The 17,686-nt window shown below is 41.4% G+C and overlaps 1 protein-coding gene across 2 annotated transcripts in view; it reads right to left on the bottom strand.

Moving 5' to 3' along the window:
• Positions 1-17,686, bottom strand: part of PDK3 (pyruvate dehydrogenase kinase 3) — a 1,115,542-nt gene that overhangs the window by 354,702 nt on the left and 743,154 nt on the right. For both annotated transcript variants that reach the window (XM_044072300.1, XM_044072301.1), the window contains exon 8: positions 11,419-11,517. In XM_044072300.1, the coding sequence (XP_043928235.1) occupies positions 11,419-11,517 (99 nt within the window). The remainder of the gene's footprint in view (positions 1-11,418; positions 11,518-17,686) is intronic.

Here is a 17,686-nt window from a genome sequence, read left to right as displayed (position 1 = left end):
CCTGTACTGCTGGCTGAGGTTGTTATTGGGCATGTGAACCTCACTGACATGCATGTGTGTGTCCTATGGACACATATTTGAGCCATCACATGTACTGCAGTGGGATTTGCCACTTTGTCTAGTACTGCCTACTTTGTTGACACCAGTATTTGTTATGGATTCCATGTTGCTCATATAGGTGTCCACTATCTGCTGCCATCCCATTCAGCCACCTGGTTCCCTTGCATGCTCACATCCATACCATAGCTACAACTAGCAGAACACACTACTCCATTCAGCAATTGATAGGAAGAGTGAGTTACTTGTGGCTGTGCCAGTGATGAGGATGGTGCTGGAGGGCTGACTATGTCGGATGCACATAGTATACTCCCTATACATGGTAAAGCACAGGTAGTGTCATGTTTGGCATCCCTTTACTGCATGTGCGAGTCAGAGAGTGGTGTCATTCCCTGGGTTCCTACCGTGACAGTGTATGTGCTATGCATTGCCTCTTTGCCAAAGCCTGGGCATTCTGGGCATGCCTCCTTCTGCCTGCATGGGCAGGCTCAGGCTGTTCCTCCTCCGAGTCACTCCGTGCCTGTGCTGGCCTCGGCAATGGTGGGGGGCTGTGTGGCCCTGCCCCGTGCTGTTCCTGCTGCAGCTGTTTCCGCAGGATCATATTGTGTAGCATGGCACATACAATGAAAATTTGTGTACATGTAACTGGAGAGTACTGCAAGGCTCCACTGGATATGTCCAGGCACCAGAACCGTGACTTGAGCATCCCAAACAAATGCTCTATTATGATTCTCGTTTGTGTGTGTGCCTCATTATGGAGTTCTTGTTCGGGTGTGTGTGTGCTTTTCTAATGGGTGTCATCAGCCACTGCTCCAGTGCGTAACCAGCATCCCCCACTAGGTGGCCATATGGGATGTCCCCACTGGCAAATCTCTGGTACAGGTGTATCATATGCCAGATTTGGGAGTCGTAACAGTTCTCATGGCTGTCAGCACACACATTCATTATAATGCCCTGGGCATTGCACATGACTTGGCAGTTGATGGAGGGGAAGCCCTTGCGGTTTATGTAGACCCTACCCCACTCACCAGGTGGGGCTTTAATGTGTATGTGTGTGCAGTCTATAGCACGCACTACCTCAGGGTATTCTGTTATTTGGTGGAAGAGATGCATATTGCTGGTCAATGCCTCACAGGTGTTGAGGAAATATATGTGCTCACTGGCATGTGCTAACATGGCATCCAGGAACTGGTGGAGTACCCTGGATGCTGATGCCTGTCAGATCCCCATGATATCCCCAGTTGGCCTTTGGAAGGTACCTGTGGCTAGTATTCTCAAGCCTACACATACCTTGGTATCCAGTGGGATGGGTTCCCCTCTGCTGGTTCTGTGTGTGAGGCGTGGCTAGCACAGCTCAACAATTTGCTGTAGGATGTCCCTGTCTACCCTATAGCGCTCCATTACCTCTGGCTAATGTAGCCCCTGGTAGATTACCCTGGGTCTGTACACTCTTCTCCTTCTCCTCACTGTGGGTTGGTCATCAGCATTCTCATCCTCACCACCTTCAGCCTCTTCCACATATTGATATATGAGAGTGACAGCAGCCCCTATCATTTTATTAGTTTTGTCTGGTAAAATTTCCCCATCTGTTTACACCGATGGTGTAGAGTTTGTGGGAAAAACCAGAACGAAAGTTGTTTGCATAGTTTATAGTAGTGTGCTGGGCTGGGCTGCTGCCTGTGTAATTGGCTGATTCTGATACATTTCACCTGCCAGCTACGCTAGTTCTCCTTGATTGCCTTCCTACTGTAGTTTTCCCTTCCCATTGCCTTCCTGTTTAAGCCCCGAGGCATGCTACGCATACCCAGTGCTAAGGTGTGAACACAGCTATTTCCTGTTTTTTTTTTTTTTTTTTGTTTATAACACTGTGTGTGGCACACCGGTTTAGGCAATGTAAACAGTGCTAGGCAGCCTCAGACACACCCCCTTCCTTAGCTGTGCTTAGCTAAGGGCAAGCACGGGCCACAGAGCTCCAATAAGCTTACAGCCTGCATGACATTTCCCCCTTATGAGGTAATCTACCTCTTAGGCTTGCACAATGGTGTTACTGCACTTACATGGTTGGGTGGTAGCTAACACTGAGGGGAAATCTGTGATTCACTATTAATCCCCTCATTTGCATAAAACTGACTGCTAATGCATGGTTACAAGACTGACACTCAGCCTTCCCCCTTAGCAACCACTATTCCATGGTATTGTTGGCTTCTGCATGCCATTGACTATTATGGCAGAATGCTGATTTTGATTTAAAAGCTTATTTCCAGCTTTTTTTTTTTTTATTTCCAGGCCAATCCCATTTGAGCACTGCTGCCCTATGCTTAAACGTCTGAATCGGCCAAAAAAAATAAAAGTTATTTTTTATAATTTTGCAACGATTTACCATGCCAATGGCCATCTATTTGGCCATTGGCACGCCTACTACATTGAATACATGCTTTCTTTGGAGCTGTCATGCCTCCGTTTTATAACTTGCAGAAATGTGTTCGGTTGGTAGCCGAATACATTTCTGCAGGTTACACTATTACTGCACGGATGCTTGCCTGCTTCCTGGATCGCTAATTCACCTCATTTGCATGGTTTTCACCTGCAAATGAGGTAATTAGCATACAGGAGCTGTGTCTATGCAGGAATAGTGTTGGAGCGCTCATGCACGTCCCGGGAGCTCATTCCTGGATCGCTCATCGGCCATATTGCGTGCAGCAGCTCTTACACTATTCTTGCATACTGTGCAGAACTTGCTAAATCCTGGGGATGTTCTGCCAGTTAATATTAACATCACCTAAGATGACGGTTTCATTACTAATTATACCAGTTATCCTGGGTAGAATATCTTCTAAAATAGGAATATTTTGTCCAGGAGGGATATAAAGTACAGTAATCCACAGAGTTTTAAACCATTTAGCTTTATAAAGGTAATAAATTCTGCACTGGAAAATTTGGGGATAAAATTTGTGTAAGTTGTAAAATTATAGGACATGGGGTAAAATAAGGCTATTCCACCTGCTTTCTTTTATATTCTATCTGCTTTAATAATATTGTAGCCTACAGGAAGAAATTCAGAGTCTTTTACAGTTGGTTTAACCCAAGTTTCTGCAGTGGCTAGGATGTTGGGAGGATAATGTGTTATCCAGGTGTGAAAGTCTGTAATTTTGTTACATATGCTTCAAAAATTTACAGTAATGAGGTTTAAAGTCTTAATACGGGATATGTGGGTTGTAGGCTGGAAGGGATCTGGGTTAGGGTGGATGTCTTCACATTGAGAGATGTTGGGGAAGTACAGACTATGTATGATAGCATATATTGTTTTGATGGCTGGTGTTTTATTTTATAATTTGAAAGGTATGCCTGAAGTATTTTTAGTTTACAGTAGTCGAAGGGGCCTAAGTTAAATATAGTAGAGAATATATCATGGTAGCTACTGGTGAATTCATGGCTAGTATTTGTGGATGTGATTGTTACAGTTTGTGCTTTTACTAATGTAGGGTGCAAAGATGCAATGTGTATCAGAAAAAGAATGAGTAAGGCAAGGCAGGAATGTAGTAGCAGCATGCTTGATGAAGGATTTGATATGTACTGAGAAGATATGAAAGAGTTAATGTATAGAGTGAGGCAAAGGGAGGGGAAGAAGTAAAAGATTAGCATAGTTATGTGAAGTAGCTTAATTAAGTGTTAGTTGAGATAGGAGGAAATGTTGAAGAGGTTGAGTTTAGTGAAGTATGAGAGGAGAAGAGATGGGTGGGTTGGAATTGGGGGGAGGGAGGAGAGCAGCGGGTTGCCCACGCATAGGGAGGTTGAATGAAGTGGGGCTCTTACAAGCTTTTTCTGCTACAATAAGGGTTCTTCCTGTCGGGCTACATTATAAAGTTGTTGACAAAGCTGCAAAGATGTAGGCCAGTGGAAAGAAGTTTTTTGCTCAACAGAATGCTGAAAGTAGTTTTGCTGGTGTACAGCATGAATTCAGGTTAGACAAATAGCAATGAGATATTCAGTGCAAAACACTGAAGTGGGAAAAAGAAAGAGATAGGATATATTTAGAGGAGGTATGCTTGTGGAGGAAGAGAGATTAAGAGGGGGTATGGTACAACAGAAGGAAGACCTAAGGTGAAAGTCTATATATCCATGAATTATTAATGAACAGTATTGCTTTAAGGGCTACTTTTAATCTCCATATGAGCTCTGTTAATAAGTTGTCCGTGAAGTGTCCAGTTGCTATTAAATTTGCTATACCATACAATTCTTGGGTTTTTAGCCTCAACAGTTTAAACTAAAATCTGATCATTTCAGGCACCCTCTCTTCTTACTATTTGATAATTTCTAGTAACTCAACCTGCTGCATTTAATGTTCCAGATGAAGTCCATAATTAATTTATCTGCCTGAAACTGAAATCAGTATTCTTGTAATCATGTTATTTATTTAGTATAATATTATTGCAAATATATTTACTTGATGATGACTATTGATATTCTGGCTAAAAGGCTGAAAATGCAGTTTTGACTACCTATTCAGATGCTGTTTTGTCAAGTCAATCATTTTAGAGGAAACTGTTAAAGGTTAAAAGTTACTGTTGTAGTAGTTGTGATTGTGGGGGTGAATGACTTGGGGTGAAAACCACTGAGGGAGATGCAGCAAGACACGTCTGAGCTCTCTGTGCAGGCCACAAACACAGGTAAGGCCTTGATACTAAACATAATCCTTCCTTCTCCACAAATGAAGTCTTGGTACAAAGAAAAGATGACTGGCTTCAACAATTAGGAAAATAATTGGCACCATTCTGGGGGGATACTGTATGTTTCAGTACAGAACAAGATGCTTGACAGTCCTACTTGTTTCTTGTTTCTAAGGCTTCCGCATGCTGGCCAAAGCCCTTGTTGCCCTCACAGTGCCTCTTTAGGCAAAGTTTGGTTAATGAATACTGCAAATATATCAGTCTCAAATTGCCTAGACATGGTAAGGTCTTGCTGTGTCTAATAATGGTGGCTGCCAGAAAAGCAGTAGAAAGTAGAAAATGGAAATCAAAATCTACACTGGAAGTAGTGAATATACGAACAGAGATAAAACAGTTGGAATTGAGATCTTTAGAAAAGCGTAGGAGCAAACTTCATAGTTAAAAATGCGAATTGTGGAAACAATACATACAAGGGCGGAATGAGGCCTAAAAGGCAGCAGGTCTTAAGTGAGCTACATAATGTTTGAGTGAGAAAGATTGGGGAGATTATAAGCAATGTATAATGTTTGCAGTGGAGTGTGTCAGTATGGTTTGTGATGTAAAATGCTTGCTTGCGACTAGAATTGTATCGGTGTGGTTTGCTTTCATCTATATACATGTATGATTGCCTGTGTAGTAAGTGATGGTTTAACGAAGAGTTTTCTTATTGAAAAAAGGCAGGAAATGAATAATTTATGTATTATTGCTTAGGTTATAACATACATAGCAATATATGTGAAGTATAATGTTTTTTATGATAATATAATTTTCTTTACTTTTATATGAATGTAAATTTGCCTTTGTCACAAGTGATAATTCAATGAAGGTATTTGGGGGGAAAGGGCTGTTTTCTAGTAATTAACAGAAAAAAATGTTCCTTCAGGAATAAGCACACAAAGTCTTCTCACTCATCACATCAGCAGTTTCTCCTGTACTGAAAAGAACTTCAAAGAAGTAGCTTGTTTAAGAATCTGATCTGCCCAGCTTCCTGCTTCTGTCAAGTTTAGTCATTGGCTAAAGGAAACTTGTGCTACCTTCTCCTACTTTTTCTTACTCAGTAACTTCACTAACTGACTTGATGCAACACATTCTTGCCCAATTCACTGTTTTGTTGCATTTATTATATACAGACTTCAAAGCAGAACTACGTGTTTGCTGTGAATATTCATGTTTTGTTCAACAGACATGACCTGAAAGTATCAAAAACCTTGGAAGACGGCTTCTCAAAACAGTGACACTCTTAAGGTTGCAAAACATCTAGTTTTTGTGCAGGGAAGCCCCCCCCCCCCAAACACACACACCAACATCGGGCAAGCTCCCACATCCTTGAATTATATATTTGTGTGTGTGTGTGTGTGTGTGTGTGTGTGTGTGTGTGTTTGTGTCTACCTGTATATGTCCTCTACTCAATGCCCTACAGACATTCCTCTATTCACAGTCATACAGACTCCTGAGAGGTGATCTCTGCTTGGCTTTCTGTGTTATGAATGACCCAGAATTCTTTGAGCTCCCTCATCTAAATAAAACAAGTTGTAAGCACCCACTGTAGAGATCTAAACAACACTATCATATCAAGAGCACTAGATGGCATGAAAGATACGTAACCTAATGTATACCTAATTTCTGGAACAGGCTGCCTTCACCTATCAACCAGAATATTTCCCTAGCAACCTTTAAAACCATTCTAGATGACTGGATAGGTGATCACAAATTTTATCAGGGACATGTGGAAAAAAATTTACGTAACGGGAGGCACTGTTAGCTTCCCATAAGTACTAATAATGTGGCTGAGCTAATTGATAGTTTCCTTTTGCTGTAAGCTTAAACGTTTGAACCTGTGCCCTTGTGTATGTGTGTATGTGTGTGTGTAAACTCTAGGACTGCAAAAGCTCAGAGAAGAGGGAGAATATGATATGAAAGTAACACCTTCTTGTTTTTAACCAACTTAAATCACTATTACAAGACACGGATAACCTTCAATTAACAGTGTTTTCAATGGCACTCAACTGGTCAGCAACAAATAGTAGGTTTCGCTAAGTTGACAGCCCTCATTTTAGGTTAATAGGTGAATGCTAGGCTATCAGTCTAAAGACTATTACAAGCCTAGCCAATAACAAGAGATCAGAATTAAACCCTGTACTTCGTATATCTGAGGTAAAGACCTTAACCATTATGTCAGCCCTTTGCATCCTGTATCTTCCCACTTCAGCTATATTTATTTTAATATGTAGTTTTTGTCTTTCACCTCACCTCATCATTTGGCAGCTAAAAGGAGCATTATTTCTTCAACCCAAGGGGTAACTTAATGTGCAAAATCTTCAGACTATCAAACTGCCTGTTCAGATGTTGCCAGTTGTGACGATTGGGGAGAGATGGGCGAAGGCTGCAGCCTAGTCAAATAGAATTTGATACATAATTATAACAACTGTATAAATAAATGTAAAATACAGGCTTGTGTTTTTAAATGTAAGAAAACACTGTAAAATGTGAACTTCAAGATTGTTGCAACATTGCCATCTGCTGTAAGGAAAACCAAGCCAAGTATTTCAAATGTGTCTTTTTAAGTTGAAAAGATATTATGAATCTCTTTAATGTTAGAATTTGGCTCCAGGGCAGCTGGATGAAGATTTCATGCTCATTGTTTTAAGGCTAAAGTTTATGACTAGAATTTAGATGTGGAAGGTGCTTTATTGCTCTGGTTTCTGCTAGCATATACATGTGAAATGTATTGTATTGTTGTAAGTTTCTGAGGAGGTGTTAGATTGCTAAATAATGCAGTTTGTGGCCTGAGAACTCAGGCCAGGTGTTAAGATGATGGAATATGAATACTGGGAAAACCTAAGTGTCAAAAATGATGTAATTGTGGGAGGGCCTTAGAGACATGTTTGTTAGTAATGTTTAAATACTATTTCTCAGAAGAGACTGAAAAACATTTTGATCTCGGATATCCACTTATCAGCACTCTGCCTTCTGCTCACATGTAAGTTTTAGCACTGTGATTTCTTGTAGGAATAGTTAAAGTTAGTAAAGATTAATTAGGTATTTTTTCTTTGAAATCAGACCTGTCCTACTGTATTATTTTAAGTTTCTGTGTGATATCTGAACTCTTAGATATCTCTGTGGTGTAGTAGTTTTGTCTTGTGTTTTAATTATTTATTATTAAATATTTTTAAAACCTTCTACCTGTGGCTGATATGTGTGGAGATAAGCTCTAGAGTACATTGCATATTTATAGAGGTTATTGTAATAGGCCACTCTAAAGTAAGCCTTGACTGTTAGTCAAACTACCATTGGATATTAATATTGCACAGTAATAATTGGACACCCTTTTAAGGGCCTTCTAGTAGCTGATATTATTAACTGGGTGGTGGCAGTAATTACTACCGTATAGTCTGGGTAAAAAGGCACAGTTGGAGAATCTGTGTCAGCCTTTCCCAGGAGTGTCTGTGAAGATGTATAAATACTTATCTCAAAGTGTGTGTGTGTTGTGTCAGCTACTTGGCAGGGACACGAAGCACTGGTTGGACAGAGAGGTTACTGGAGGTTTTAGCTTGCCCGGTTAGGCTGAGACCTGGACCCTATAGCTGTGGCAGTGGGGAGTCTTATTGGGTACCTGGTGAGCAAGGGAGCAACCAGCCCCAGACTGACTACGATCTCTGTGTGCACTTAAGGGAAACTGTACTTTACTGTGTGTATTAGTTATCCTTTTCTCTTCTATGAGACGACCTCCCTGGTATGAGTGGTGAGGATTGAGGCTCCTTGATTGCTGGGCCAGGGCATGCTCGTCACACCAGTATCACATTAACCATTAGCTACAACATGCTAAAGTTCTTTATCTAAAATTCCTACCACAATGCAGTCATGGATTTTCTCCTCTTGTTTTATGCCAAAGTCACAGCACTCTGATAGCTCACAGAGGGCTCTGATACAAATCTCTGCCTTGTAATCTGTAATTTGCCCTCCATTATAAAAAAACACATGCATTCAGGTGTTACATTTCATTTAAGGTAGAATTATTCATCAGACTTTTGTAATACTACAGTATAGGTTGCTTCATCATTCTCCATTTCCGATTTGAAACTGGTATCTGCCTATCTCCTCATGGACTAGATTAGGTAACAGACCTGTATCGTTGCACTGTCTTTACTAAGCTTCACTGCAGTGCTGACCCTCTGAAAGTACTGCCTCTTATCTAATCCTTCATTTTCCTTCTATAATAGAATTTCACAGGTGGGCTGTTTCACCATTTTCTGTAGGCTTTGTTTTTTTCAGTAACTGCAAACTCAGCCTGTTTTAGCACCATTTCTGCTGACCCCACTTCTGACGTGTTGTCAGAATAAAGAACACTTGAAATAGAAGATTTTGGCAACAAACAGAAAAGTACGTAGTGCTGTCATAAACTGTAATTATAATATTTAAAACAGACAAGCAGACTTGTATCTACCAAAACAGCATTTCCTGTTCAACTCCTAACTACGTCATCAGAAATGTATCCATGTGTGACTTGCAGCTCTGTTAGATGATGATCTTATCAGCATAATCTATGCATCGCTACACTACTGTTTAAGTGCACCTCTGCAAGCACTGCAACATAAACTTGATAACATTTACTTTTTTTGTTCTAATTCTGCTTATTTCCTTGTGATGAACTACCAAGTCTGTCTTACCAGAAGGCAGATTAATTTGAATCTGGTCTCATGCTGGCACATCTATGCAAGACTCAACTAGGGGAACCAGGATTAAATATGTAACTGTGTCAAGGCACTGCACTACATAAAATAAACTGTGCTATGCTTTTATTCTGACCATCTCATCTCACACCAGCCTGTTGTGCAGTCGTCAACAGTCATTATTACCCATACTCCCCATTCAGTCCCAAACTGGGGAAACTGTCAAAGGCAGCAGGGGGGCAGCTCCTTCATGCCACAGCAGAACTGTTTTTTTTTTTTTTTTTTTACTTGCAGCTGCTGCAGTGGTACAGTGGTTAGCATTGTCTCCTCCCAACAAAAGATTCTCCAGTTCAACTCCTGGCTGCAGCACCTTCTGTGTGGAGTCTGCATGTCCTCCCTTTGGTAGGTGTGAGTGTCTGTGTGCCTTCTGTGAAGGTTGGGTGTGGGGCTGGCAACCTGATACTATAAAAACACCAATGCCCATCAATCTGTGGACCAGTGATGCACTGTGGTGACCCATAACCAGGAAAAGACGAAGGACATTGCTTTTGTACTCAGCTTCTAGGTGTGCATATGCAGTACTCCAAGGTCAGCAACACAAATTCTGCAGAGGAAGTTGTTCCACTTAGAAAATGAAGCAGCTCATCTGATATCTTCCAAGTTTCTATCATGAAACAGTTCAGTAAAGCAGGTATCAATTGCTCAGTTTATCTCTCTCTTCCTGGCTGGCTACAGCTGTCTAATTTACTTGTCAAACCTAAAGCATGTTTGTCATGTTCATGTTCCTTCACTCTACAGTCAGTTTGGTAATATAAACTATACTAAGCAGCAACTAACCATCAATCACTCCCCACACACAGGCCAAAAGACTGAGAAATGTGCTCTCAACTTCACTTACAGGTCAATAACATGGTTATCATCATTTCCTGTATCCTCCTGCACCACACTGTTTTCCATGCATCTGCATTCTTTGTTACTTTTATCTTAAATACAGACATTTTGGCCACACAATACTCATTACCACTGTTATAGCGGATATTTGACAGAAATGAAAGCCTTAAGATCTTTTCTCCCATGTATACATTTTTCATGCTACTACTTTTAAACAAGACTTTCCCTGTTAGTCATTCAGCCAGCCTGCTAAAAATAAGTTCAGGTTATTCAGCTGGGCTATGTGTTGCCAGTGGGTTATTATTCCAGCTTCAGTGCACAACAAATGCATGTGTTATTCTCATGTTTGACATGGTACAGACAGGTGCAAACGTTATGGTATAAAGCTACTGGGCTTGAATCCTGCACCATATTTATAAATTAATATCTTACAGGCCAGTAGTCTTCTTCTTCTTCTTTCGGCTTTTTCCCGGCTAGGGGTCACCACAGCAGATCACATGTTCGCTCATGGTTGGCAGTGGAGTTTTACAGTGTTGAGTTGCCAGCCCAGCGCCCAACCTTCCACAGAAGGCACACACACACACGCGCGCACTCGCACCTAAGGCCAATTTTAGCATATGCAGTCCACCTACAACATGTCTTTGGGATGTGGGAGGAAACCAGAGCACCCGGAGAAAACCCACGCAACCACAGAGAGGACATGCAAACTCCACAAAGAAGACACCCCAGCTGAGGATTGAACCAGAGAACCTCTTGCTGTGAGGCGACAACGCTAACCGCTGCACCACCGTGGCGCCTACAGGCCAGAAGTATGGGCTGTAAATCTTCACCAGCAGCATCAATTAATATGTGACAGACATGGTGTAAATCACACTGCTGCCGTTTTCTTCCAAAAGTGACTGTAAAATGGCACACCTTCTAAAAAAACGCTGATTAAAGGCATTTTTCCTAAACAGTAAACATCCACAACAGAACTCCTGACTTGTATCATGACTGTGGGTTCCCCTTTTTATTTAGAATGACATTCACTCGGCAGGTTTGCAAGGGTAATAGCCAAACATTTAAGGTACATTGCTGCTAAGAAAATAACTGACCTTGATTGACAAATCTTCTTTCCCCAATGTGACTAGTGCTTTAATAGGTGGGTAAGCTCTTTCTTCATCATGCAGTTCCACTGTGGCTCTCATTGAGTTCTACAAAAAGGAAAAATAATTTTATTTTACTGATCAGCACTGAAACAGACTGAATGATATCTTCACAGTTTTCACAACCTGTTGTTTTTTTTTTAAATTAATGGGAAATCAATAATTCTAAATTTAAATCCCAAAGAGTTTAATCTTTATATGTAAATTTACACAGAGATCAAAATTAACTTGGAATGTTTTGTAAACAATAAGAAAAAAATGCCTTTGTACGTATAAGATTTGTGTCTACGTACCAATAAAGTTGTTTTTAAGAACAAAAATGTATGCCTATATAATACATAACAATACATAATCATTATGTCAGTTAATCTGTGAGCAAGCCTTCCGCAAGCAGGTACATTTTGGAACTTTGTCTTCTGATTATCTCAGGGTTAGTTATACATATTTTTCTCATTCCTGTGCTTGCATATATCAGCACCCCATCCCTATGGCACATATGCACACAGACACACACACACACACACACACACACACACACACACACACACACACACACACACACACACACAGACACACACACACACACACACACACACACACACACACACACACACACACACACTTACATGTGTGCCTATTGGTAAGGCCTCTTTTCCTTCACATTACTCGAATGCACTGCTCTAACAGAATTTGTGTTGAACTTTCCTGAAAGATCTTTACTACCCAGATGTTATTGAACATGTTCAGTCATTTTAATCTGTTGAAGATGCCAAACAGGCTCTATTGGTATTTAAAGAACTACATACATATGAATTATGAATGTTCACCACATTTGCTGATTTTTGAGAATGCCACAGCAGTGAGTAATAGAAGTGTATCATTCCTTATTGAGAATCCTGACATGGTACAATTCTTCAAAGAACTCTTACCTCTTGTGTTCATGGTGCTTTAGCTGGCCTCAGTTGTGTATCCTAGTGTCACTGTGCCAAGTCAGGAGAGCATGTTGAGCTCACTCCAAATAGTCCTCATCACTGCACCATGTAATGTGGGCAAGCAGTCTTAAAGGATAAAGAAAATGAAACAACTCCCTATTGCTGTGTTGTTGTTTAAATATGGATGCTTTTGCAGATGCCCGCCCCCACTGTAGATTTTATCTGGGACACTCCCCCCAGTCCCATCTCTTTACCTAATAGACTCCTTCTGCACTTAGTCATTTTTAATTTAATTGCATTTTTTAAACAGTTTGGTCTAACATTGCTACATACTCAAGTGTGCTAGCTTGCACTGCATTTGAATTGTTTTGACTGCTGTTTTAGCTACTTTTCTGTATATATATATATATATATATATATATATATATATATATATAAAAATACCTTTCCTGTAACTAGTGTAGTCCAGACTCAGACTTGCTGTATCCAGGACTGTATGTAAGCTTCTGAGACCCCCAAGCTTTCTGTGTTGGAGGGAAGCCTTCTAGCTTATCAGTGGGAGTGGTAAGCACTAGGTAACCTATCTACCACATAAGGAGTGGTTCTGGCCCACAAATTGTAGTTACTGGCCGTCTGGGCAGTTTTTCCATCTCTCTCAACTTTCTGATTTAAAAGGCCACATTTGCACTTGTTTCCCCCCTTTCCTGTAACTAGCTTAGTCCAGATACAGATTCTTAGTGTTAGCACTTGAATTTGCTTATTCGTGATCAGCACTTTTTCAGAACATGTAAGCACTACATAACCTACTAATTACTACAGCACTCAACCTTCCTCATTACTTAGAGGAAAACAGTTTTGGTACTTACTTTCCTCACTTGCATAGAGAAAAACAGCTCTTGTACTCACTTTCCTCACTTATCTACAGGAAAATAGTTTTTTATTCAGGCATGTCCAAGGGTCAGCTCCCAGTGTTCTCTCCTGTCTATCTGATGAATCTGGGCATCTTGGGGCAATGTAGAAATTGCCTAATGTACACAAACAGACCTTTCCTCCTACCACCCAACACTACAACCTGTGAGAGATGCACTTATCTAGCCAAACTGGAGGTAAAGCTCTCTCCAATCAAGACTGAACTTGACAGTCAAGAGGAGAAGGTAAACACTTGCACCACACCACACTCATCACATAGTCTCACTAAATCTACACCACCAAAATCCACATGTAGAAACACAAAAGCATTCGCAGAGGCTCTATAATAATCTGCTCAAGCAACAGAGACCTCCAAAGCAGAAATACAAACAACCTCCACCCTCCAACACAACCCAAATGACACATAGCCCGCAGACTCAGTGTGCCACTCAACCACAGCCAATAAGGCAAAACAACGTACCCAACACACTAGTCATAGGTGACTCTATAGTCAGGCACACTGATGTCCCACTCACCAGGCTAAACAAGGAGAAGGTTACTGTCAGCTGCCTATTGGGTGCCAGGATCCGCCACATAACCCAATGACTCTGTCATTGTCCATGTTGGTGCCTGGACTACATGAAAAGAGACATGGAAGAGTTGTAGCATTCTGCCATCACCCAGAATGATGTCACAGTACAAGGACAAAATGATTGACTTCAACAATTGGCTAAGCTTCTGGTGCCATTCTAAAGGGATTCAGTACCTGTCTGCCTGGGATGACATATAGTGCCTTTTAGGCATGGTTCAAATGACAAATTCACAACAGGAACAGGCAAGCAAAAACTGAGGGTGGTGCTACTCAATGCTAGAAGTCTAAATCTCAAAATGCACTCACTCGAGGCACTCCTTAAAATGGAGAACATAGTGACTGAGACCTGGTTCCATGTAACCGTATCCATATTCATTAAGGATATCCACACCTCCAGGCTAGTTGCTCAGCATAATGCAGCAAATGCAATTAACTCTGGGCAAAACTGCTATCCAAATTAGATCACCCACCATGCTCCAGGATTCCTTTGTTGAATTTCAACTACTCCACCATTAACTGGGAAAACTACTCATGTACCAACCAATGCCCTGGATCAACGATATCCTAGATCTACATTGGCTGACCATAAGCTAAGTACCCTAGATATCCACATCCTGCCCCCCCCCCCATTAAGGAAACCATTTCTCCAAAGCCAACTTCATGCTTCTTAAGACAGAAGTGGTGAACTTCATGACACCCATGCAGATGGACAATACAGTTACGACTACTGAATCCTACACAATTGCACTTTATAAGCACTTACATGAGGGCATGGATCGCGTTATCCCAAACAGAACCAAGACGCTATGCTCCAAAAAAAGAAAGCCAATCTGGTGGTCCCCTGCCATAAACAAACTGTACAACAGAAGGAAGAAACTGTTGCAAAATAGAGTAAAATCCCATGAGTGGAGGAGCTCCCTGGTCAGCCTCAGTAAGAAGCTGTGATCCTGGATAAAATACTCCCAAAGCTAGTTACGAAAACAAAATCTCCACTGATTCTAAAGACAACCACAAAGCATTCTATAGCTATGTCAAGAATCTCAATGGCAACACTCAGATCTGCTCTGAGTTACACCACAATGGCACTAAATATACAGACCCAACTGATATTGCCAACATCCTGGCAGATAGGTTCAGTGCTAACTTTACCCCCCTCTCGCCCCCTAAAGAGCCCATCTCTATGCCAGAAGAATGCAAAGTTCCTGTAATCACGGCTGCACAGGTAAAAACCCCACTCTCCAAAGCCAAGAACACAGCATCCATGGGACCAGACAACATCCCATGAACTACAGAACGAACTGGCACCCCACCTAAGTACCATGTTCAATCATAGCCTCACCTCAGGCTTTGTGCCTGCTGAATGGCGCACAGCGACGGTTATCCCACTCCACAAGGGGAGAGCCACCATGGACCCCGGGAACTACCAACCCATTAGCCTGACGAGCCTGGTCTGCAAGGCCATGGAACCTATCATGAAACGTATAAACAAAGACATTGGTAATCTCCAAACTCTGGACCCCACCCAGTTCAGGTTTGTAAAAGGCAGATCATGTCTCCTAAACCTGAGAGACTTCTTTGAAGCTGTCACCAGAGCCATAGACAAGGGTAAGGTGGTTCACACAGCCTATCTAGATCTTGCCAAGGCTTTCGACACCATCCCCCACTCTGGAATTATGGATAAACTCACTAAACTAGGTATAAATCCCTATGTCCCAAGATGGGTTGCCAACTGGCTCACTGACAGAACCCACACTGTGAAAGTAGCAGACTCCAAATTCGACTTCAGACCAGTGACAAGTGGAGTACCACAGGGTTCAGTTCTGGGTCCTCTCCTATTTGGTATCTACTTCTCTGAAGTACAGGCTAACACAGAAGGTCTTTGGCTAACGAAGTTTGCAGATGACTGCAACCTAGGAGCCATAATCAAAACTCCTAACGATGTGGACATCCTACAAAAGGGCCTCACTGAGACAGATGCCTGGTGTCAAAGCCATGGCCTCAAGATCAATGCCAAAAAGTGCATTGTCATCCCCTTTGGTAAAAACTCTGTACCCATGAACTACTTCATAGGCTGTAGTATACTTAACACCAAAAGTGTGATAAGAGATCTTGGGACACAGGTGGACAGTAGTCTCTCCTTTGATAATCACATCGCCACAGTAGTCAGGAAATCCTTCTACATGGCACACCTCATCACAAAAGGTTTCTCATCCAGAAAAAAAGAGGTCATTGTTCCCCTCTACTCATCACTCATTAGACCCATTACAGAGTACAATGCCCCTTTTGGTATGTACCTCACAAGACATCTACAACAACTGGAAAGGCTGCAGAAATACCTCACAAAGAGGATTACCGGCCTCAAACAGATGCCCTACGCAGACTGTCTCAAAAAACTCCAGCTTTACTCCATTGCATATCGCCTACTCAGAGGTGATCTCTGCCTAACATACAAAGCTATGTCAAACCCACAGCTGTTGGACATGCTCCACTTAAAGAAATCCCAATCCCTCCGAGCTACACGCTCTAGGGACCTAAACCTTGTCACCACAATAAACAGAACATGCCAGAGGGATAGATTCCTGTCCCAGAGACTTCCCATACTCTGGAATAAACTACCTATCTATATCAAACAAAGCTCCTCATTAGCACTCTTCAAGAAAAATCTTGATGATTGGATGGGAAATAGGAAATTCACCCTGGGGATCACCTCTGTGGCTATGCTCGACAGTGGCACAGGAAAATAATTTTATTGGGTGGCAAAAGCTAGGGTACCTTTTTGGCTGGGCTTGTATAGGCCCCAGGGTCGATAGCCTAGTACCTACCTATGAACAAGAGTACAACATTTTAAACTTGAAATATTTAAAGAACCAAGGCCACTTAATATTATGAAATAAGCATCCAGTGATAGGCAGCCAAAGAAAGGTTAATAATAATAGAAGGAAGAGGTCCCTACAGAAGACCATTTCATGTGATGAGTACTCGTGCATTTTTAATACTATACATCAATGAACCCTCCTCTATAGGCAGGATTCTAAGCAATAAATAGGACCTCCAGTGCAGGTCTAAGAAACCATGCTAGAACACAGAGTGCCAAAAGGAGTTAATTTCCTAGACTGAAAAGGCAAGCAATAGAGCATAGTGAAATGCAATGAAGACAATACCACCATGTCACAGATGCCCACAAAAGGCATTTATTTGAAACTAGCACTAGAAATTGTATCTGACCTGTCTATTCACTGTACTGGTCAGTGCCACATAGTAAGAATTTGCAATGTAATCATGCCAGTGGAAAGCAACTGCCTGGCATCTGCTAAGGTCTCCTTACCAAGCATGACTGAGACAAACAGCTGTCAAAGCTCATGATTTATTTTTCAGTAAAACCTAAGTTGACGGGCCTATCTCCCCTGAATTTTGCCCCAGGGGAAAAAAAAACTGAGGTATGAACTTACTGATGGAAAGATATGAAACTGCCAAATGGAGAAAAAATGAACTAGTCCTGAAAGAAATCCAGTCATCCTGAAACATCAGGTAAATTTTACATTTATCAAGATTATTTTTGAAGGAAGTTAACACCTGACTTCTGACTATGAGGGGGAAACTCATTCTATAACCTTGGAAGGCACTGCATAATGGATCTGGTAAGATTTTTTTGTATTTTTAGTATCACTTTCTCAGATCAGATGTTAGCCTCCTACCTGTGCATTCTAATACTGCCTGAATTAAAACTGGAGTTGACACTGTGCTATAGACCAGGCAGATATAAGCAACCTACAAAGAAACAGAA

The sequence above is a fragment of the Protopterus annectens genome, chromosome 5.part0 (assembly GCF_019279795.1).
Source record: "Protopterus annectens isolate FY-2018-M chromosome 5.part0, PAN1.0, whole genome shotgun sequence".
Classification (NCBI taxonomy): domain Eukaryota; kingdom Metazoa; phylum Chordata; order Ceratodontiformes; family Protopteridae; genus Protopterus; species Protopterus annectens.
The sequence above is the reverse complement of the archived record's forward strand: the minus strand, read 5'-3'. Positions and strand labels throughout refer to the sequence as shown.